General features: G+C 28.9%; 2 protein-coding genes across 9 annotated transcripts; one reads left to right on the top strand and one right to left on the bottom strand.

The window, feature by feature from the left end:
• The first annotated feature begins 5,202 nt into the window (after window positions 1-5,202).
• Window positions 5,203-9,273, top strand: LOC114179025 (SAP domain-containing protein). 2 transcript variants are annotated; one of them, XM_028065214.2, is made up of 7 exons: window positions 5,209-5,460; window positions 6,398-6,443; window positions 7,005-7,116; window positions 7,320-7,387; window positions 8,666-8,769; window positions 8,977-9,029; window positions 9,128-9,273. In XM_028065214.2, exons 1-6 carry the CDS (start codon window positions 5,356-5,358, stop codon window positions 9,013-9,015), a joined length of 474 nt encoding a protein of 157 aa, XP_027921015.1. In that variant the 5' UTR covers window positions 5,209-5,355; the 3' UTR covers window positions 9,016-9,029; window positions 9,128-9,273. The 2 variants fall into 2 exon arrangements, with proteins under 2 accessions (XP_027921014.1, XP_027921015.1); XM_028065213.2 differs by having other exon boundaries at window positions 5,203-5,460; window positions 8,977-9,273.
• Window positions 9,274-12,604: 3,331 nt separating this feature from the next.
• LOC114178934 (SWI/SNF complex component SNF12 homolog) lies at window positions 12,605-16,358 on the bottom strand. 7 transcript variants are annotated; one of them, XR_014993260.1, is made up of 4 exons: window positions 14,634-16,341; window positions 13,395-13,526; window positions 13,194-13,294; window positions 12,605-13,105 (listed from the first exon to the last, which is right to left on the bottom strand). XR_014993260.1 is itself a non-coding variant. In XM_028065085.2 (3 exons), exons 2-3 carry the CDS (start codon window positions 16,097-16,099, stop codon window positions 13,457-13,459), a joined length of 1,536 nt encoding a protein of 511 aa, XP_027920886.2. In that variant the 5' UTR covers window positions 16,100-16,110; window positions 16,203-16,358; the 3' UTR covers window positions 12,605-13,456. The 7 variants fall into 7 exon arrangements, 2 of the variants coding, with proteins under 2 accessions (XP_027920886.2, XP_027920887.2); XR_014993258.1 differs by having other exon boundaries at window positions 13,194-13,526; XR_014993259.1 differs by having other exon boundaries at window positions 12,605-13,294.
• Window positions 16,359-22,573: the final 6,215 nt, after the last annotated feature.

Here is a 22,573-nt window from a genome sequence, read left to right as displayed (position 1 = left end):
CTCTTTAAATTTCAAATTATTCGTAGTATATCGAAAATTAATGAGAATTAAATTAAATATATTTTTAATTTTTATAAAATATAATATTTAATGTTAATAAATAAATAAAAATTAAATATAATAAAATGAATTATTAAATTATTTTTTATTTTGTCTCGTCTATTAAGTTTTTTTTTTTTTATATTGTTTTTGTCTCTAACTTTCATCATTTTTTTTTTTATTTTTGAAAAGAAATATCTTGTCTCACGAAATATTAATTTAATAATTAACATTATTTTATATCTTATTGGTATTTTTATATTTATTTTGTATGAATATAAAAAAAATATTGTATTATATGTTTTTAGATAATTGATTTTGAGAATTGTGCTTTGATTAATATTTATGTACATATGTTTTTCAATTTTTTTTATTATTATAAATTGTTTTATAGTCTTAATATTTTTTTTAAAAAAAGTGTATTTATGAAAAATAAAAAAAAATAGAATTATATTATTTTTAGAGTGATAAAAGATAAACTAGTATGAAAATGAGACATATTCAACTTATTCGAATATCTTGAATTAGGATATTAATAATTCAATAATTATTCAATTAGAAGAGTCATCTCTTAATGCTCTTGTCGATGATATAATTATTTACATTAAGAAAAGAAATATGAGAAAATTTTAATTATGATTATCAATGAGTTTAAAAGTCTTAAGGAACAAAAGACAATTCTCTATATGTGATTTATTTTTATAATTATTATTATAATAAATTATGTATTCCTTTTCATTATATTGGTTAAAATAATTAAATATATAAATTTTGAGTATAGATGAATATTTGCTATTATCAACTTTATCTAGCAAACTTCCCTTCTAATTTCAATTTTCTATTAATACTTATTTTTCAATATCATAACAAGTCAACAATAAAACTAATTTACATTTATATTAGTGGAATATTTTTTATAAACATGTTCCTTGGTAGTTTTCATCACACTAACTTGTAGGTTTCATTCACATAAAAGCTAAACAAAACATTCACACAAAAAATATTTTAATCTCAATAGAGTTCTATAGTTTTGGAAGCATAAAGATTTTTTCTTTTATATCACATTAAATAAATTATATTCAAAAATTGACGACATAATAAGTGTATTATTGATGTGTGTTCCAAAATTACTTAACACATCGTATTTGCATAAAGAATATATAATTGGATTATTATTTTATTGCAAAAATACATGTTCCATAATACACAGAATAGAGTTGCCGCATGACGGGATCCCTTCTGTCACACGAAGAGTCCACAAACACAAACATTAACATTATTAATTGGTTTAATTCCTCTCATTTGGTTGAAAAATCTTCATTTTTTTTTAAATTAACTCAATTAAAGTCATAATTAGGGATGTAAAAAATATCTGTACCTGTGGGTATCTGCGGATAAAACCTGCAATGAGTAGAAAATGAATATTAAAAAGGGATACCCGCTATCCGCGGGTACGAGTATCATAGTATCCGCACCCGTGAATACCTGTACCTGCTAAACTTTAATTCACAAAAATACCCATATATATATATATTAGTAAAAAACATTCTGACCTAATTTTTTCTCAGGAATCAATCGGAGAAAGTGGGTTTGTTGATCAAAGCATTAATTAAAGAATTTTCATTGCGTTGGATGTTATTTTTATATTTATTTTTATGATTATTTGGACTTGTATGAACTTGAGTTTGTTTGAACTTTATTTAAAATTTATGATAGTGATGTATTTTATTTTATTTTATTTGAATTTATGATTAAATATTTATTTTTTAAATAATTTTGTAAATAATCGTGGGTACATGTGGATACCCGTGAATATGAAAAAAATAGACGAGTACCCGCATAACGAATATCCGACGGATATGGGTACAGGTACAAGGCGAATATTATCCAACGGTACCCATACCCTACCCGCTCCATTAACATCCCTAGTAATAATACTTACGAATGGTGCTAAAGACATATCATGTGTTTAGTAGTTTTCTTTTTCTTTTTAAATTTTTTTGTAAAATTTTTTGTTGTGCATGAGAGTAAATTTTGTGAAAATTTATGAAAGATTTGACTGATGTGACTAATAAAAAAAAAATTTAATAAATAAAAGGTAAAATTATCAAATTATCCTTGATGTTAAAAGTTATATAAAATGATATTTAGATAAGTTGTAATTAATTTTGAATTTTTTTATAATGGATAAAAAATATTAATAATATTTATTAATTAAAAAATTATAATATATTTGATTTGAAAAATAATTATTTTAATTTTTTCAAAGAGTGTTGTTGTATTTTGTAGTAAAATAATGAGGGTATATTGGTAAAATGGTTATAATTACTCTCAACTCAAATCTCATATGGGAAGGTGATGCCATATGGATAGAGATATCTCAAATTAACACTCTGTCTTGCTTTCCATTCAGTAAAAAGGAACAATAAAAATCTTTCAAATTAGCGCTTCTTATCACCTTTGAATAGTAATTTCCTACAAAAGAACACACCTTAAGGGTATGCTCACTTGTGAAGATTGATTTTGGGAAAGGGAAATGATGTATTTGAGTGGATAAGAAGGTGAAGTTTGTGTTTTTTTTTTAAGAGATTTAGAGGTGGAAGCAAGTGTATTTAAAAGTAAAGTTTTTTTAAAGTGAGTTAGTGATTTGATTGATGTGATAGATTAAAAAATAAATTTAATTAAAAGAAAACAATATTAGATTACCAAATTGTCCTAGATATTGAAAATAATCTAAAATTATATTTAGATGAGTTAGATTTATTTTATTAAAAAAATTAAATGAATAAATTAGAATAAAATAACCATTTTAATAAAAAAATAGTAAAAATACAATATATTTACATATGAAATTTTCGTTGGCAAAATATTTTAGAAATTTAGGACATTAATAATTATCGTACGCGTAACTTTAAAAATAGAAATGAGTGGATGTTACAAACATCCTTTATTCTGAATCAATCTTAAATAATCTCACATGAGGAGAGATGGAAAAAAGAAAAAAAAGCATAATCTTGGAACAGTAAATCCTTTCCGGTGAACATAAAAGGTGTGTTTACTTCTAAAGATGAATTTGAGAGAGAGTGACTGGATTAATTTGAGGAGATGTAAAGGAGAAAGTGAGGTTGTTTGTTTTAAATGATGGAGAAGGGAAAGTAAAGAGATTTGAATATAAAATTTGTGAAAGTTTTGATAGATGTAATAGATATAAAATAATATTTTAATAGATAAAGTTGTTGGATTACAGTTTTGCCCATGATTAAAATTAATATAAAATAAAATATAATTATTATTGTTAGTTTTAATGTTATTATTAGTTTTAATATTATTATTATTATTAGTTTTAATAATAATAATAATAATAATAATAATTAAAAGCATATTTGTTAAGTTGGAATTTAAAAAAAAAATTGAAGGATATTTAGGTGAATGTATATTGTTGAGTTGTGTTTCTCTCCTCGTCTCTTAATCCATGTAAGGATGTAAAGCAAATAAGGTTCATTTATCCTCTTAAATAGTAAATTTCTGGAAGCAAACATAACATAACATTGTCATGTGTAGAGATGACAATGAGGTCGGTACGGATGCTTACCCTCAACCCGACTCGCAAAAAGAAATCTATTCGTTACCTGCTCATTTACCTGTTAGGTATTCGTTCAAAAATATGCGCAAATTTTTTAAAATTCGCGGGTTCTCGTGGATACCCACATACTCATGAATATTTTAAAAAGATGTATATTTTATAATTTTTTAAATAAAATTATAACTATATATACAACATAAGTTAAATTAAAATAAATTTTAATTTTAATTGTATTTAGCCTAATAAAATATATTTTTAATTAAAATTTATTTAATAAAATATAAATTATTTTTTTTTAATTTTTTGTGGGTAGTGAATACTTGCAGATACGGGTAATATGATATATCCGCGGGTAACAAATATCCGCAGGTACTAACTATTTGCCGCAAATTTTATCCGCTGATATCTGCAAGTGCTGGTATTTTTTTTCATCCCTACATGTGTATTACCACAAGACCGAACAATAGTAACAACAACAAAATTTGCAAAAGAAAAAAATAATTGAAAATAAAAATAAAAATTACAAACGCATACTTAACATGTCTTTAATATTATTTATAATATATGAATGAAAAAGAACTAAGAACTAGGGATTACAATTCGGGACGGGCTGACCCGTAAAAAAAAAGACGGAACGGGTTGGGATGTTGAACTCGCTGACACGCATAGGCCCGTAGCCCGCACATGCTAAAGGTGGGGCGGGGCAGGCTGGCCCGCTAGCCTATTTATAAAATTAAATATATTTTTTTTAATTCTCACACTATTCATCACATTGTTTTTGTAAGTTTTTATTATTATTATTATTATTATTATTATTATTATTATTATTATTATTTTTGTTGTTGTTGTTGTTGTCGTCATTGTTATTATTATAATTATTATTATTATGTAATAAGATAATAATTTTAGTTCTCGAATTTGGATTATACTTTTATGCATTTTTAGGTTAACAAATTTGTGTCTGTCTTATAAGGTAACATGTTGCTATTATACTTTAGTTATAATTTTCGTTGCTATTGTTTCTTGTCTTTGGTTAATTAAACCAATTGGAATTATTTCGATAAATATCAATTATTATGGAAAAATGAACAAGTTTTTATTTCGCTCATCACAACAAGTTTTATTTTTTCTCATCACAAATGCGAGCCCGCCTATGGGCTTGCAGGCCAACCCGCAAGATGAGACAAATTATGAAAGTAAACCAGATTTTGAACTACGGGACGGGCTAATCCAACCCGCACTTTACAAACCAAAACGTCAGACAAGTTGAAAGGAGCTGGACTGACCCGTTTTACCATCCCTATTGAGAACTATTCAAATTGGAGGTTAAATGAAATAACATTTCAAAAAAAATGGTAACCATAATTAGACTATAGGATAATGATATTTTAACTCATCATTCCTGTCACTTTTAAATCATCATATCACATCACTAAAAAAATAAAAAAAAATAATCTAAAAATGATAAAAATAATGAATTAAAAGTAAATAAAAAAAGGAGTTAAAATATGATTATGCTTGCACATTCTTAATATTAAGGTTAAGAATTAATATTAGAAGGCCTTGGCTGTGTTGGTCCACATGTATATAAAGCGCAGAGGGAGAGAAAGTTACGGTGTGTTTGGTGTCGTGGCTTCAGTTTTCTAGTGTGTAAGTGTGACACTGAGAAGAGCACACGAGAGAGGCCAAGTCCTCTCCTTTTCACTGCGATTGCGAAACCTCACTTCCATTCCATGGTAATGGATGCACCCAATCCTTCTTCTTCCGGCGCCTCCTCCTTCCTCGCCAATCTCCCCTCTCGAGGCCACTTTTCTTCCACCATCGTTTCGTCCAATCCGGTACTTCAATTCCCCTTTTTCTCTTCTCATTCTTTTGTGTTTTTTTGTGTTTTTTTTCTTCGATTCAGATTTCGGACCTACCTACATTCACTGCGATGATTTCGATCCGTGTGCTTTCAGAACGTTCTCCCTGCTTTTGTAGAAGCGCTGGTGAAACTAAGCGATTTGTTATTTAGGTTTTTGTGTGAAATAATGTTTATTGTATTATGTTAACTTTTTTTTTTCCTGTTCTCTAGTTTATGGAATTTCAAGGTGTTTAGTGAGGCAAAAGTTATAGGAGGAGAGATTTATTGGACTTAGGTTTGTTTTAAGGGGTTGTTATGGAGTTTTAATCCAAGCTTGCTGGTGTTAAAAGGTGTGTTTTATATTTCGCCTATCAACTGTCATTACTAGTTTACCGCAAATAAAATAGAAGTTTCATATTGTATGGTTTAAAGGATTTTGTTTTCGTGGATGATGATTATGCATTTGCACTATGCTGCCTTCTTTGTTGAGTAGTAGGCAATGTATTAAATAAACTTCTTCGTAGAAGCTTGTAGGAGAAGACAATGAGAAGGAGAAAATGCATATAGTTTTTTTCATAGAGCAACTTATGCACATTAGTTTTTTGAGAAGTTAGAGAAGAGAGTTCATAAGTTGATTTTGGCCCGTGAGAGAAATCAATTCACTTTCTCTTCACCGATGGGTTTTTTTGGAGAAATTTATCTAAACAGGGTCATGTGACATTATAGTTATTAGCAAGTGATTCTGTGACCCTACCTTCGTTGATGCAGGTTTCTTTATGTTGAGTTGTAAATGTCATGGTGATTTTTCTTTTTCTTTTTCTCATGGAAAATTACATCCCTCCAATTGTTGGAATATAGGAGACTTCCTGCTTTTAATTGTTATTTGTTATATGAGAGACATTATGTTTGAATTTGATATTCTGATCGTGCAGGGGGGCATGCGGGCCTATATCTGCGATCATGATACATCGCCACCAGGTCCTGTTCTTTACCTTGTTTCAACTTGTAACAAATATTGTTACGGCTTCAATTTTTTGTATCTTAGTCTGCTGCCAAAGCAGTAACCTTAGAGAAACAAACAGAAATGTTTCATTGGGTTATAAACTTTCTCTTCCTTATAAACAACTCTAAGCCACAAGTTTCCTTGTCATTACCAGTTGTAAGATCAGTTATTTTTCATCCGCATGGGACATTTTACTCTACCAGATTCAGATACTGTTTGTTTACACATAATTTAATGTTAGAGGCATGTCCTTTGATCGCAACTTTATCATGAAATAGTATATATGTGAACATATGAGTTCATTATGTAGTTTGGCCTCTTCTCGTTTAGTGTTTTGTTTGCCACTTATCTTTGTTTTGGTAGTCTTAATTTAGAGAATTCTTACACGTAAAGTTAAGTTTAAAAAATTTCTGACCATCCTCTTGGTCACAATGCCATAATATATACTCTTCCTATAGATAGTAGCTATGTCCTTTTAGCTTTTTAAATAGATAATTATTGTTAAATAGACGTTTTTTATTCCCTTGGTTATGCAGAAGGTCAACATATTAAGACAAACCAACAAAACATACTGATTAGATCACTCACCCTCAAGAAACAAAGGGGCGATTCCAGCTCAAAGGATGGATCTGATGGTTCCAGAAAGAGGTATTATTCCCACCTTTTGTGGAAGAGTGATATTTCAAGTGTACATTATGATCAATCTACAAATTCCCAATCAATTTTCTTTCTCTTACAGTTTGGTAACTTGTGAAAAAAGTTATGGCATCTATCTCTCATTCTCTGGTGCCTATATTTTTATCTTGGTCTTTTTTTTTATTGAATACTATCTAATCAAACCTTTTTGTCAGGAATGCCGAAAAGGTTTTGGAAAGATCTTCAGCCAAGAAAACAAATAATCAAATAAATTCCCGACAAGGTGGGTTCATGTGGTAGTTATTATAAGTTAGCATTGGGTGAAATCTGAAATATATTTGAAGATTTTTGTCATAAATTACTTACCTCCATATAACGAGTTTGCTCAGGACAAAAATGTTATCTTTTTCTTGATATTACTAGTTTAAAATCAAAATTCTCGTGTAGGTCCAACATTACTCATTTCTTAATTATACTTTAGGAAGACATGTCTCTCTGATACATGTTCAGACGTGCACGTCAACCCCATTTTAAATACATCGGTAAACATTTTTCTCTAATTTTTTTAGTAAATATGGACTGGATAGACATCACCTTCATGTTTGGTAATTTGTACTGAGTTCTATAAGGTATAAGGTATGTATTTCTTAGTGTTATTTAAAAAGTGCAATAGAACACGGGAATGTGAGTGTGTTCCACAATGTATATGATCATATGGGAACTTGTAAGTTCCATGTCCTCAAAGTGCACATTGCGTCTCTAACTCTAGGAGTATTTTGACTGTCTGGTATAGTGTATTAAGCTGGATTCTTAAAAGGAAGTTTAATTGGCAGTAGTTTAGGACAAACCTAAAACAGAACCATGGTTGGTCATTGGTGCTGTATATGTCCTTGTAAATTCAAATTCAATTTTTTTTCTTGGGAAAGACGTCAGTTCCTTAACCTTGTTTTTGAAGAGTATAGAAGTCAGATATCTGCTTGCTGATTTATGCTTTGATCTTAACCTTTCAGATATACATACATGTTAGTGTTTCTATGTAGTGATTTCCTTTAATACATGTTTTGCATATAATGATGCTTGTTTTTGCTGTAGAATTTCAAAGTGAGGTTTTAATGTTTTATTGATTCTTGCGAATGTCACTAGTGTAGTCTCCTGAGAGGCAAGAGAATTTGCTTTGCATACTAAACCTATAAGAGGTCGATGAACTTATAGCTTGCTTTTGAATGACATGATTTTTCACGACTTTGATTTGGTGAGTGTGTTGGAGGTTCAATGCTCTAGCAGGACTACCTATCCTCTTCTGTATGCATGCTTTCACCATGAATATATCCTCCACTGACAGAGAGACTAATAAAGAATAATGGTAAACAAGATAAGTTGAGTTGCCTCCTGAGCTGTTCTCTGATGATTTTGAACTTGTGAGGAAAGGATTTCAGCTGAAGTCATATGTTCAATCCATAGCAATGGTTCCTTATTTTGAAAGAGACTTACTTAGCAGGCTGGATCTTTTTGTCATCTGTATTTCAATTTTGTCTTATTGTTATGGGTTTTAATCATACAGAGGGATCAAACAGTCAAACAGCCACTAGGGACTTGCACAACCTGACGGTAGAGAGACTTCGTGCTCTTTTGAAAGCTAAAGGTCTTTCAACCAAGGGAAAGAAGGCAAGTTTCCAGTCTTCCTACAGTTTTGACATACATGCGTTTGGAAGATATCACTCACTAATTTGCTTGATAGTATTTTGTTTACTCCATATGTCACAATCACAATGTAATATCTGTCAACTGGTATATTAGTGTCCATGATTGATTGTTGTCAACGTGCTTGCTTACCTTCTCTCCTTATCCTAATACACGAAATAAAATCTGCAGGAGGAGCTTATCACTCGTCTAAAAGATGCAACTGGTTAAAGCATAGCGTGGTGGTAGGAATACCCTGTTCATTAAGCATCCAATGTAAGAGTAGTTAGTGTTTAATGTAACTTAGGATCTGGAACTAATATATATGTGTATACATACCCAGTGCAAATTACAGTTACAGATGAATATTATCGTTTTGGAGCTACTACCGTTTCGTGACTATCAGCGTTAAGTATGTTTTTTGGGGCATGATTTGTAGAGGTCAACTACACAATTGGACAATCAATGGTGGTTTTCAAGTTTTGTTTACGATCTGGCGGTTGCATCCTTGTCTTTTGCATTTGAACTCTTGTTAAGTTAGACAACGGTGACCTATAGCATGTGGAATGTCTTGTATTGTTAACCATTGCATTCAGATTTTTTAAATAATCATCATGTAGTCAATTCCAACATCTATTTGGCTTATACATTTTCAATGCATTAGCCCTTTCAAAGGGTTTAGCTGCGGCCGACAATGTTGGAAATAGATTCATACAGGGATTTCACGGTTCCGTTCGATGGATATATGAGATGATCACTATCCTAATCACATTTTCAGAGGAGAATTAGATTAGATTTAACGAGTTAAAATAAACCTTTTCTTTCTCCTGTTGCTGAATAAATATTCAAACAAAACTTTAATTATAATGGTAATTAAAATATTAATATTTTATTATTAAATCTTTTGTATAATTGTGTTAATATTAATCTACATGACAATATGCTTTATAATTTGTTTATGTAACATATTGTGGTATATGTAATTATTGTAGCAAATTTAAATCATATTATTTATTAGAATGTAAATGAAATATCAAATATTTGAATATTCTTTAGAAAGTTATTTGTTAATCTTATAATTTGTGTAATATAAAAAATATAAAAAGTAATGATACGAATAAGTTTTAATTTTTGTATAATTATTTAAAATTGATTTTTTATAATTTTCTTAGTTTGTAAAGGAATGCAAATTAAAGGTTAAGTTTTAGATAAATTATATTAAATTTTAATGAGGAATCGTTTTTTAAACACATAACTTATATATTGTAACATTATTTAGTTTGTTATATTTTTTAAAGTGTGTACTTAGTTATATTTTGTGTGCAATTTCTCTATTAGAGCCAGTAGCTATTTAGTTATTCTTCATGCTTTTTTATTAATATTCTCAAGCTTATTATTTCAATTTTACCTATTATGTTATGCAAGATCTGTACACTTTTATGTTTTTTGTGTAACAATCTTAATTATTCTACTAATTTATATAATTTTATATTTTTTACGACAATCTTAATTATTCTGCTACGTTACAATTATGCGTAAGATTTAATTCATATAAAATCATAAAATTTTATGTTTTTACGATTAAATATTTATTTCGATTACCTTGATCTAGGAAGGCCAGCTTTTGGATTAATAAACAATCATGTAATCAAAATTGTCACGATTAAATAAAATTTATCAATCCAATAAAATTGACTTTTATTTTTCTCAATTTGATTTCTCTTGTGCCTGAATTTCTCTATTCTCATCTGGAATTGATTTTAACTATTCTCACATTACCTCCCTCTCGTGCAAAATATAAATATTATGCGTCCTTTGTTAATACCTTTTCAAGTTTCCCTTGGAGTTTTCTTATAAAGCTTAAAACTATAACATTTCCTATTTGTCAAACTTTCAAGTGAACAATTGAAAGGCATCTTAATTTTAAAATTAAAAGTGTTCAATCTGATTTGTGTGAATAATATTGACCTTTTACTAGTTTTTCAACCAACCATGGTCTTAATCATTAACTCATTTGTCTTTGTCTTCATATACATAATCAATATATGTGGGATTCTTGAATGAAAGTATATACACATTATTAATTTGGGTTTTACTTATTGAATCATGCTCCCTTTCTCTTACAATTTTCTATTACCTTGAATCATGCCAACAACCTCTCCAAAACTTTTTATTCATTATACTATTGTTTTTAATAAAGATATAGATTTTCATTTTCTTAAATTGCTTGTACTTACTTTCTTTTATTGAGACCTTATCATTCAAGCAAGTTCTATTTTAAATATGAGGAATGTTTGTTCTTAGGGTATTTTTTAAGCAAAGATACTTTCCTCGTCAAATTTCCACGGCCACCCTAGAAAAATGCTTCATACTTTCCATAAAAGAAGGATTTGATTGGCTTTTGGAAAGAAAATTCCAGAATTATTTATTATATTCCGGAAAATAAATTCCGGAATTAGTAGGGTGCAGGAAGAAAATGACATGATGCAGGAAGAACTTACCTATTTTTCATTACACAAGAGCTGTGAATGTCTTTCAAAATAGGTTTTGTTTAATGAAGCTAAGTTTTCTTATGCCAATAATTTTCTTAATTCACCTAATTTTATCAAAGAGTTTCATTCTTATTTCAATTTGAACCCACTATTACATCACCACAAAATTCTCTATCTAAATTACCATAACTTCTATCACACACACCCGAGTCTCTTACTACACCATCTATCATTTTTTATCCATCATCTTCTAAGTTTGTTTCTGTTCCTATGAAAGCTATAGTAGTTAACACTCATCTTATGCAAACTAGGTCTAAATATAATATTCTTGAGTCCAAAATTCTTCCTTTATTGTTTCTCACTTGTTTTTAACCTATAAATGTTAAGTAGTTGAGGGTGCTAATATAATAGTTTTTATCAAAAGAGAGATGATACATATCAAAATCAAATAGACTACATGCATCAGAAAATGGATTAAGCATATCAGATTTCTTTAGGAATCCCAATATTTTGGCTGGATTTATTGCATATCGAAATGATAGAAAGGGATATAGTAGTATTTGTTACCGTTGTTGAAATCTCAACATAGTAATTATTGTTTTCAAGTGTTTTTTTTTTTCAACGTAAAGATATATTTATTGTTGTTTTGACTCAGCCGAACATTTTAACATGACCGAAATTCCACTCGAATGTCTATTTGGATCTCCAAGAAACTAATCACACTTTTAGTTGTGGAAGTGTTGACTTTTTTCATTTTTAGATATGTTATAGGACAAAATAATATATTTTTAATAACAACTATTTAAAGATATCTCTATTATATGGGTCATATTCTAAATTATAAATTTAAGACTTGAATCTTATAAAACTCTCCTATTAGAGAGTACTAACATGATATAAAATTTAAGATTAGAGTTTAATCTTAAATAGATCATGGTTCGTAAATAAAAATTAGTTTTTATCTTAAAATTAGTTTTTGTCTAAGTTTAGAGAAAAATATTATTAAAATAGAGTCTTGAAAAACTCTCACATTAAAGAAAACTTACATTAAAATCCTAAAAATGATGTGAGCTGAAATTCATAAAAAGTAAATTAAGATCTCATTCTTAAAAAAAGAAGTTGAAAACAAGTCCTTCTTCCGATTCTCTCGCTTATCGAGTTCTTTTCACACCCACGTAATTTAGGATGTGTTCACAAATTTAGGAAGAAAATTCATTAATAGTGAACCAAAATATAAACAACAGTTAACAACTACTTTCACCTTATTCAATGACATCATCTTCAAAAGAGATTCTACGTTTCATGATCCTTTTTATTCTTGATATCAATTTTAATAAAGGGCACTTTAGGAACATTTTATATTAAGTTAACTACGATTACAATAACAAATTATATAAACTATTATTTTTGTCCTACATATATTGGGTTAAATAACATTAACATAGAAAGATAGTCTCCTCTCTTGAACAATTCTCAACTCCTCTGTTTATTCTCAGTGGGCTCGACGATACAGGCACAAAGAGCATTCAGATTTTACTCTTCAAACTGTTCCTGGAAATGCACCGAGAGAACAAAACGCATTCATTTATACTTTCTTCCTGTTGATCCACAAATTGATAATTCTACAGAAGCATTTTTCCCAACAGACATCTCAACAATCATGGCAATATGAAACATTCGAATAATTGTTAACTCGTCCATCTCCAAGCCATGAATTACTTCAAACTATCAGATAGAGCCATGAACTTATATGCTTCAAACAACAAATTGATAAATCTATATTTTAGGTAAATACAGCAAAATGTGGCCTTGCATTCCGAACTGCATGCCTGAAAAAAAAAGGGTACAAGGTAGATAGATATCTAATCCATAACACTTAAATATATATACCATTGTGAAGACATTGGAGCTACATACATTAGTTGTTAGCTCATTGATCTTGTCCCAAACTAGAATGGGTGAGAGGAGCATATGAGAACCAATAGATACCGAAACTGCTCTGGGACTCCCAAAATGAGCTAGGGATCACAATTCTTGAGTCAATATACTTTGCTAGTGCTCTACTCCAAAACATAAATGAAGCATGGAATAGAAAGTTTAGCAGTGTTGGGTCAATACCTAAAGGTGGTGGCAGAAAACTAATCACCTCCACCCCAAAAAATAAGCTATTTCACAATTTCTCAGATGTTTCCAGGAGCATCACTTCGAGCATTTTTCCGCGTCAGGTAGCGAACAACAGCATCCTCAACCCTGGAAATTTAAAAATAAAAGAATCCAAACCAATTAGAAACATTCCTTAAATTCTTGTAATATATTTGAAGGTCGACATGACTTAAAAAAATGAATAAAAGATACAATCGTCATATCTTCCAATTTTACTCTTCATGTTACTTGGTCATTATCAACACCCAAAGGAGCGGCAGGGTTTCTCACTTGTACATTTAGATAAACTTCGAAAAAATGTGCTTGTATAATTTTTGTCCTGGAGGTTAATTTTTCCAACTTTTGAGAATAAACAGAGTTAACCTTTTTTTTCATTTTTTTTATCAAAAAACTTGTCTAATTATCATTAAAAAATACACACAAATGAATCCTAGGCCATAATTGGATAGAAGGAAAATGATGAAGTGGATGAGAAAGTTTGTTTTGTAAAAATAAAAATAGATCAGTGTGGAAGGGGATAGGACCTCATCCATCCCATTCTATTTATCCAGTCTAGTTTTTATTCGCTCTCAATTTGGTGTGCAGTGGATGGAGCTAAACTTAAGAAAATAAAATCCCTATTTTGGCCAGCTAAGAAGGTGACTATAGTGGGGCTAATATATGAACTATAAGGTTATAGCTTATTTCATTGCTCCCTTTTTGTAAACAATAAAAGGTAATCTCAATCCCACTATAAAATGTCCAAGCAATAAAGTGACATATTCAGACCATTTTCATTACAACTCGAGTCATATACACTTCATCAAGATTAAACCCTTACTGGTTCTGCCTTTATTCTCCCAAATCAGACATAAAACATTTATTATCTTTGCAGTGCATGATGTAGGCCTCATTTGACAGCACAAACAAAACTCTGTAGAAGTAATAAAATAGTACTATAAAATGGAAAAGGCACATCTGAAATAAGTTTGTACTTAAAACAGTATCTACTTTTGAAAGTACTTCAAATCAAATCAAGGTCCTATCTATACACCCTTATTTGCTCATTTAGAGGAGCCTTGCACTAGTAATGGTTACTCTCTAAAATTAGGATCAGCCAGACACACTTTCTCACTTAACCTGCCTGTTTTAAAAGGTTGTTTCACCATCTTCAACTCTCAACAAAAAGAAATAGGAGAGTAGAATAATGCTTACCATGGTTGATTGTAGAAGTCAGAACGTCGTTCATTCTCAACACCCTGGCTCACATCTCCAGCAACAAGCTTCAGATCCTTGCTTTGAGAAGCTATCAAAGCATTAATAAACTCCGCTGGGGACTGACTAAAGCCGAGAAAGAATGCTCGTCTCCTATGATGTTCATGGATCTTCTTTATGGAATCTGAGATCAGTTTATCAAAAGCATCAATCTCTTTGTGCTTCTCAGTGCTTGCCAAGAATGAAGACATATCCTTCTCTAGTGGAAGAGGCACATCAACCTGCACATCGTAACACGTAGCTCCGGCTGGACAATTTCCCGAAAGCTTGATTTTATGCTCCAGGTGTATGGGCTGCGGAGGTGACAAATGCTGTGATATCTTCTGCGAAGCCACAGAAAATTTCATCTTCTCCTCCCCAAACACCCTTTGGAGAGAAGCATCACACATGAAGAACGAAGGGTCATTCGGACTCTGCAGCTTCTTAGCCTTCACATAGTGCCATAGAGCAGCAATGATCCTAGAGCGGGAGTCAAACTCAACCCCTAACACTCTAGCCAGCTGAGCCGATACCACAAACCTGTCAGGCGAATAATTCATTGACATTCTAACAACCGCGGTGAATTCCTTATCTCCTTTCCTCTTCACCTCAAAACCATCGCGCTGCGCAGTCGAACGGGCACTATCCCACACAACAACGTGGTTATCCGGATAGAAACCCTGATCCAAGTAAACGGTTATCTTCTTGAAGAAAGCCGAGAATCTTGGATTTTCTTTAGACAAAACTCCATCTGCCACAGAATCCTTACCATCTTCCAACACCCTTCCGGTTATCCTGAGAACCCAAGAAAGCTCCTCCACATCAATCTTCCCAGGTTCCACTTTCACCTGTTTCGAAAATGTATTATACACATAAATCCTAAGCGTTCTCCTAACACAGCGAGGGTTTCTCAAATTCTCCTGCACATCAATTTTCTTCCTAACCAAAACAGAATCTATGTGGGTCTCAAGTTCAAGCAACTTAGCATAAATAGCAGACTCGGGCACAAGCTTGGCCACCTTGTCGGGAATGAGCTTCTCGGGAAAGCTTCTCTTTTTCCGAGGAGGCGCCACGGTAAGTTCCATGGTCTTGAAGGCAGAGGATTGGTTGGTGTTGGAGGAACCGGGAGGGCGTGAAGGGGGTTTGTGATTTGCACGCTTGGGAGGCGCAGGTGTTGCAACGTTGGCATTGGTGTTGGAATTGTTGTGCACCTGTGGGTGAGGAACAGGGTGTGGCTGCGCCAGGACGTGGCTTTGCGGTTGCGAGAGCTGAAAGTGGCCATGGAAGTGAGAGGCACCAGTTTGCGGTTGAGGCTGCGTCTGTGAGAGAAGGTGGGGTGCTGGGTGGTTCATGGGGATTGAGGGTGCAGCGGGGTTGGTGAAAAACGACGGCGTTGCAGCATTTTTTGCTGGATTATTGTTGTTCATTGTTCTAAATTCTAAATAGGTTGTAAGAAGTATTAGATCTAGAAGAAGGAAGAACGAGAAAACCCTAATTAAGATGGAAAATAGGACAGAAAAATGTTCTTACTGTTTATCCTTAGAGATAGGAGATTTCAGTGTTTGCTGGCGATTGCTTCTTTCTCCATTACTGTGTCATAACGTAAGCACTGGTCATTGCGCCATTCCATTTCTCAAATTTGTTTCCAGTACTCTTCTCTAAACGCACAACGTTCGGTTCCTCTCACTTTTCCAACTTCCTACCAACTGGGCCTGCCTCATCCCGACACTCCATTCCGGTGGGTTGGGCTGGGCTCCATTACAAAGCCCACATTTTCTTCTACTCTGGTTCTATAACAGATTTAGTAAAATATCTCTACCTTTCTTTTTGTGTGCATATTTATTTTTTAATTAATTTTTTAAATTAAAATAAATATTTTATAAATATCATCTCTTAAATAACCGTTTATTTAAATTTTAATATTTTTTCATTTTACCATTATTTTTAAACTTGACATTTTTTAAAATTAAAATATTACTTACAAAATAAATAAAAAATATTTATAATAAAATTGTGTAATTATTTATATTTAATTTAATATTTATAATAACAATAATAATGATAATTAGTTTATGTTTATTGTTACAGAAAAAAGAGAAATTTTATTGTTTTCACCGATTTAAATAAAATATCTTTTTTATTAGTATTTATGATGTGTAAATAGGATGTCCAATATAATGATACGTTAATTTTAAAAATAATATGATACGATCAAGGATAGATACATAATATATGAATATTGAAAAGTATAATAATTCTTAGAAACACAATAAGTATATGATTGTTTGTGTGAATCCAAATTAAAACTATATGTATAAAGTCTTCAACATAAAAAATATAAATTATTGTCATCATAAAAATATCACTAAAAAAACTCTTAAATAATAATAAATTTTAGTAACAATAAATATGTTAAAAACCAATTATTTTGATAGTCAAATCAATAGTAGTTAATGTTAGTGATCAATTTAAAAATCAATTTATAATAGAAACACTTATAAATTGATACAACAAATTGATTACTATATTGACAAATTATTTTTTGACATTAAAATTGATCATTATTTACTTATTTCTTTATAATTTACTATAATTTTATAAATTAAATATATCATTAATAAATATCAATAAAATATTAGATAGAACTACATATACATACATAGTGTAAATTGAAGTATAAATGCATGATAAGTATATATATATTCGATATCCTCTCGTTATGTGTTTATAATAACTTTTCAAATAGGTACTTTCCTTTCTTTTTCCTGCACCCCGAACAAAATCTAATAACTCAATTTTAGCTCTCATTAAAATTATTATCTAAATTTTAATTATTTTTATTCTTTCCTCTCCTCTCCTGCGAAGAGGAGTCTTTATCTCCATTCTCTCTTAAACTCCCTTCCCTCCCTCCATTTTTTCTCCATTCATCTCTCGCTTTACTAACCTCCAATCCATCTTCTATCTTCAACTTCAAAACCCCTTCGCCACCAAAGTTCCACTAATCTTCGAAATTACTTTAATTTAAATATTTATCATAATTGATCTTTGTTGTGATTTCATTTTTCAATAAAAAAAATTCAATTTAGTGTAAACTAATTTGTTTAAAAATTTCTCATCTAAAATAAAATCTAACCGTTAATTTTAAAATATAAAACACACAACTTATCATTATAAAATTTAAGTCTTCAATACAAATTAAAAATATAAATTGATAAATATATACAAAACTTTTTTAATGTAAAACTTCACTAAAAAGAATTGAAGTTATACAAATTTTGTTTCAGAAAGAAAAAAGTTAAAGACTCTTAATAAAATATGATAAAAAAAAATATTTACTTGTAAGGATGAATTTGAGAGGAGTGAGTATATGATTTTGTAAAAGAGAGAGAACATGAATTCGAGGAGATAGAGAAAGAAAAATGAAATTATTTATTTGAAGGGATAAAAAGGTAAAGTAAATAAATTTGAAAATAAAATTTAAGAGTTTGTGGATGTTTTGATGGATGTGATAAGTAAAACAATATATTTTAATAAATAAAATTATTAGATTAAAATTTTATCCTTAAAATTAAAATTAATATAAAATTAAATGTAATTATTATTATTGTAGTAATTATTATTATCATTATTAATATTATTATTAATTTTAATATTATTACTGTCGTCATTATTATCTTTAATTATGCACATGATTTAATATTAATAATAATAATTATTATTATTATTATTCATTAGTTCTTTAATTAATTTTTATGTGTTTCAATTCATGTGATTATTATTAATAAAATTTATATTATTATTACGGTTAATTATTATTATTTTTATTATTTATTAAAATTATTATTTGTATTATAATCATTGTTAATATTAATAAATAAAAAATGTTAAATTACACACATATATATATATATATATATATATATATTAGTTTATAACATAAATATTAAAATATTTAATATATTTTATAATTCAAATATATAAATGAGTTTATAATAATAAACATACCATTAATTAAAAATTATAAATTAATTAATAAAATAGTATGTGATTATATGTTTTTTTTTTAAATATTTTCTATTAAGAAGAGATGAGTTTCATCTCCTCTTTTCTAAATCCATCCTCACATATTCTTACAATTTCTTTGAAGTAAATCGGATTACCTCCTTAGAACCAAAGATACCCTTATTCTGTTTCTTGAATGTCCTGATATGTAAATTTTCTTTAAAAATAAATAATTTGGATGATAAAAAGAGTCTCTCAGGCGTACCTATCCTAACTACCAATAAAATCTAAAGAGATGATCTTAAGTAATTTAAAAAGCGAAAAAACAGTCAAAGGAAAGGAATGATGTGGTCTTTTTCACTATAAAAATCAAAAACTACGATGTCATGATATCATCATCATGTCACTGTCCCATTCATTGAATTCAAATCAGGATATATCTTTTCCTACTGCATATTATAATATCACACATCATATCCACCGCACAGTATCCTCTCACATCACTAATCTCTTGGACATCATAGTTCAACTCATTCTTTCACACAACAACAACAAAAATAATACTATAATTTCTATTTTTTCTTTATTTTAATTCTTTTTGTCCTAACTTCATTTAGTGTAAATTATTAATTTTAAAAAAATTAATAGTACATTAATTAATAATTTACTTAAAAAAATTACGTCATAAAATAAAAAATAAGTCAAAAAATAAAAATTATATTATCATTATACAGTATAAAACCCGTTTCTACTTATTATAATATGTGATGACTTGTGTATTTAATGAACAAATTTCTTTGAATTTAATATAAATAAATTAACTAAATTCAATTTATTTGACCTTCGTTTGCTCCATGACGTTGCAAAAGGGAACAATATAAGAGGGGTTATATGGATATTGTACGTTTCTCTTTTTAATTATTTTCTAACAATATTTATTTTTGTGTAATGTTCTTCATATAACTTCAAGTCTAAAAACAAAAATATTATTATGATTTCTACATGTTGCTATCATAAAAAACAGGTATTTAATTTTTTTTATATAAGAATTGTCTTTGAATAAACCATGTTTTTTTTTTTCAATCAATATGTGTTTTTCCTTTATCAAATTAGTTATTTTTTAATTATTTGCTTATGGAGTCACGACGACGAAAGAGTAAGGAGAAAGAAACACAATACTGATGTCTTTTTTAGAATTAATAAACTACCTTCACTTAAATGTGAGGTAAGCCAATGATACTTGTATTTAGTTTTTTTTCTTTTTTTTTTGTGATGTTGTTAATGATTGTATACTTCATTGTTGTCCTTTAGTTAGATAAGACATTATTTTTAACCTATGATAATAAATTATGTGGTTGTTTGATCATAATCGACTATGTGAGCTACATAATCGATCAAATGCTCCATGTTCACCAATACTCATTAATCATGGTTGATTGATTTTTTACGACATATTTAGGTAATAATACCAAATGTGTGAAAGTAGGTCTAGTGTTTATTGATTAATAATATTACATAAATGTTATTTATGTCTATGCACGTTTACAAAATGAAATCATAAAAATAATCCATATGTTGTTTAGAGAGAATACTTAATGATAATAAATGTGATTGTAGGTACTAGTAAAAAAATTATATTTAAGTTTTTTTTTTCATATATGTGAAATATGACCACTATTTAATTTTAAAAAAATACTATGAATTGTGATCCATGAAGTTATGTTTAAAAATGCTTATTTAATATTATACAACACGTGTAGACAATTAATGTGTTAAGAGTAGTGAATTATTGTAATCGAGAGTGTGTTAAAGTAAATAGGTAATATATGTTATATCCACTAAATAGTTAAGAATTTGTACTTAAACTATAATTTATATGGATGATATAGTTATAGAAATAAAAAAAAAATGTTTGGATTGGAGAGATGATTTGAGAGAGAAGGAGTGGATGAATTTTAGAAGATAAAAAGTGAATTATGGTGTTGTTTGGAGTAGGGGAAATATGGTGTGATTTTATATGAAAAATTGTGTATAATGTGATGTGTATGATAGATTTAAAAAATATTTTAATTAATAAAATAATATAATTATTATTTTACTATTAAGGATAATGGTGATATAAATTTAAATATAATTAATGGAAATTATATTAAATGAAATTGAAATTATTATTTAAAATTACAAAAGTACAATTTATTGTTATTAAATTATTATTAAATACATTTCTTGGATTTTATTTGAAGAAGTACGGAAAGGTTTGCCATGTGTGGTATTTTTCATATTGAGTATTGAAAGTAGATGGCAAATTGGTGATCATTTGCATGAATAGTAGAAAAGGGCATATCTCTGTGTTCTGCAAGGTTGCAAATCGTTACATGAATAGTAAATTAATTCATTCATTTTTACTAAAAACTATTAAAACAAACAATTTATTCATTTGTACATTTGTCCACGTACACAGTAGACAAGAGGAAACAAACGCCCAATTAGCGTTTTATACTTCATTACCCACCAAATTATATATGAATTATATACATTATTTATTATTTGTACTACAGAATGTATTTTTAGACCATGTTGTTACGGTGATGAACATAAAGAATATTTGTGTTTCTTTCATTAGATTTGAAAGGGAAACACAATTAACGGTAATTTGAGAGATTTGTGGTTTTATTTTATCCCTCTGACATACAGAGATTGGAGAGTGATTGAGCTAATTTTACAATATTGTCTTTGTTATTGAGGGTGTTCAAATCTATTTTTGTGGGTAACCACATCTCTTTTCATAGTACTTCAATAGAACTTATTAACTTTTTGTTGGATTCGATTCCAACTCTTTCAAGCCTTCATTTTAACCGGTTTTGTTTTTTGTGGAATATATTCCATTCCATTCACTTTTTTTGGTGCAATTTCAACTCTATCAAGCCATGGATTCCAACTCTGTTTTCAATTAATAAATATTTATAATATTTTTATTTATGATATTAATATATGAAAAATTAATTATAACTTATTTAAATATCATTTTATTATACTTTTTTAATACCAAAGACAATTAAGTTATTTTACATTTTTATCTACTAAATTTAATTGTTTTAATCACATCAATCAAATATTTCACAAACTTTCACAAAAATTACTCTCAAATCCACTCTACTATCATCCCCAAATCCATAAAAAAGAACAATATGAATATCACCTTCTAATCAACCAAAACTAATCATCTTCCTTTCCCTCAAATCATCACCCACATAAAAACACACATTTAGAGATTTTGGTGTTGAAAAGGATCATCGTTGGATATTGAAGTCATATTTTGTTCTTTAAGGTGATATTTTCAAATTATTCACACGTACAGTAAAATTTTTAAACAATGGTAGGACCTGATAAATTTGCTAACATATGTTAATAATTAAGAACAACCGATACAATGATGATTTTTAGGTTAATTAACTTGATGTATAAATTATAAAAACTTAATTTAATATATATATATATATATATAAATAAAAGTTGTAATTAATTTTAATTATTAATTTAGTTTTATTTGGGAAAAAGACAATATTGTTGAATTTAGAAAAAAAAATTGAGTTAAAATCTCAAATGTAAAAACTAAATTAAATACAAAATAATATATCGAAGTACTGATACTCTGACATGTGACATTAAACTTTCATCATCATGTGACATGACAATGATCTATTATCATAAGTGATAATCTATTATTTCATAACAATTTTTGAAAAATTAAGAAAATACTTATCATAATAGATTATCATAAGTGGTAATCTATTATCACAGTGCCTTTTGTAAACATAAAATATTATCTCAACTGTATGTTGCATGAGTTTTGCCTTTTTACTCTTAATATATTAATTTAACTATTTAAAATAACATAC

The sequence above is a fragment of the Vigna unguiculata genome, chromosome 3 (assembly GCF_037176805.1).
Source record: "Vigna unguiculata cultivar grain cowpea cultivar isolate G323 ecotype 2 chromosome 3, ASM3717680v1, whole genome shotgun sequence".
Classification (NCBI taxonomy): Eukaryota; Viridiplantae; Streptophyta; class Magnoliopsida; order Fabales; family Fabaceae; genus Vigna; species Vigna unguiculata.
This window is presented reverse-complemented; position numbering and strand designations above follow the sequence as displayed.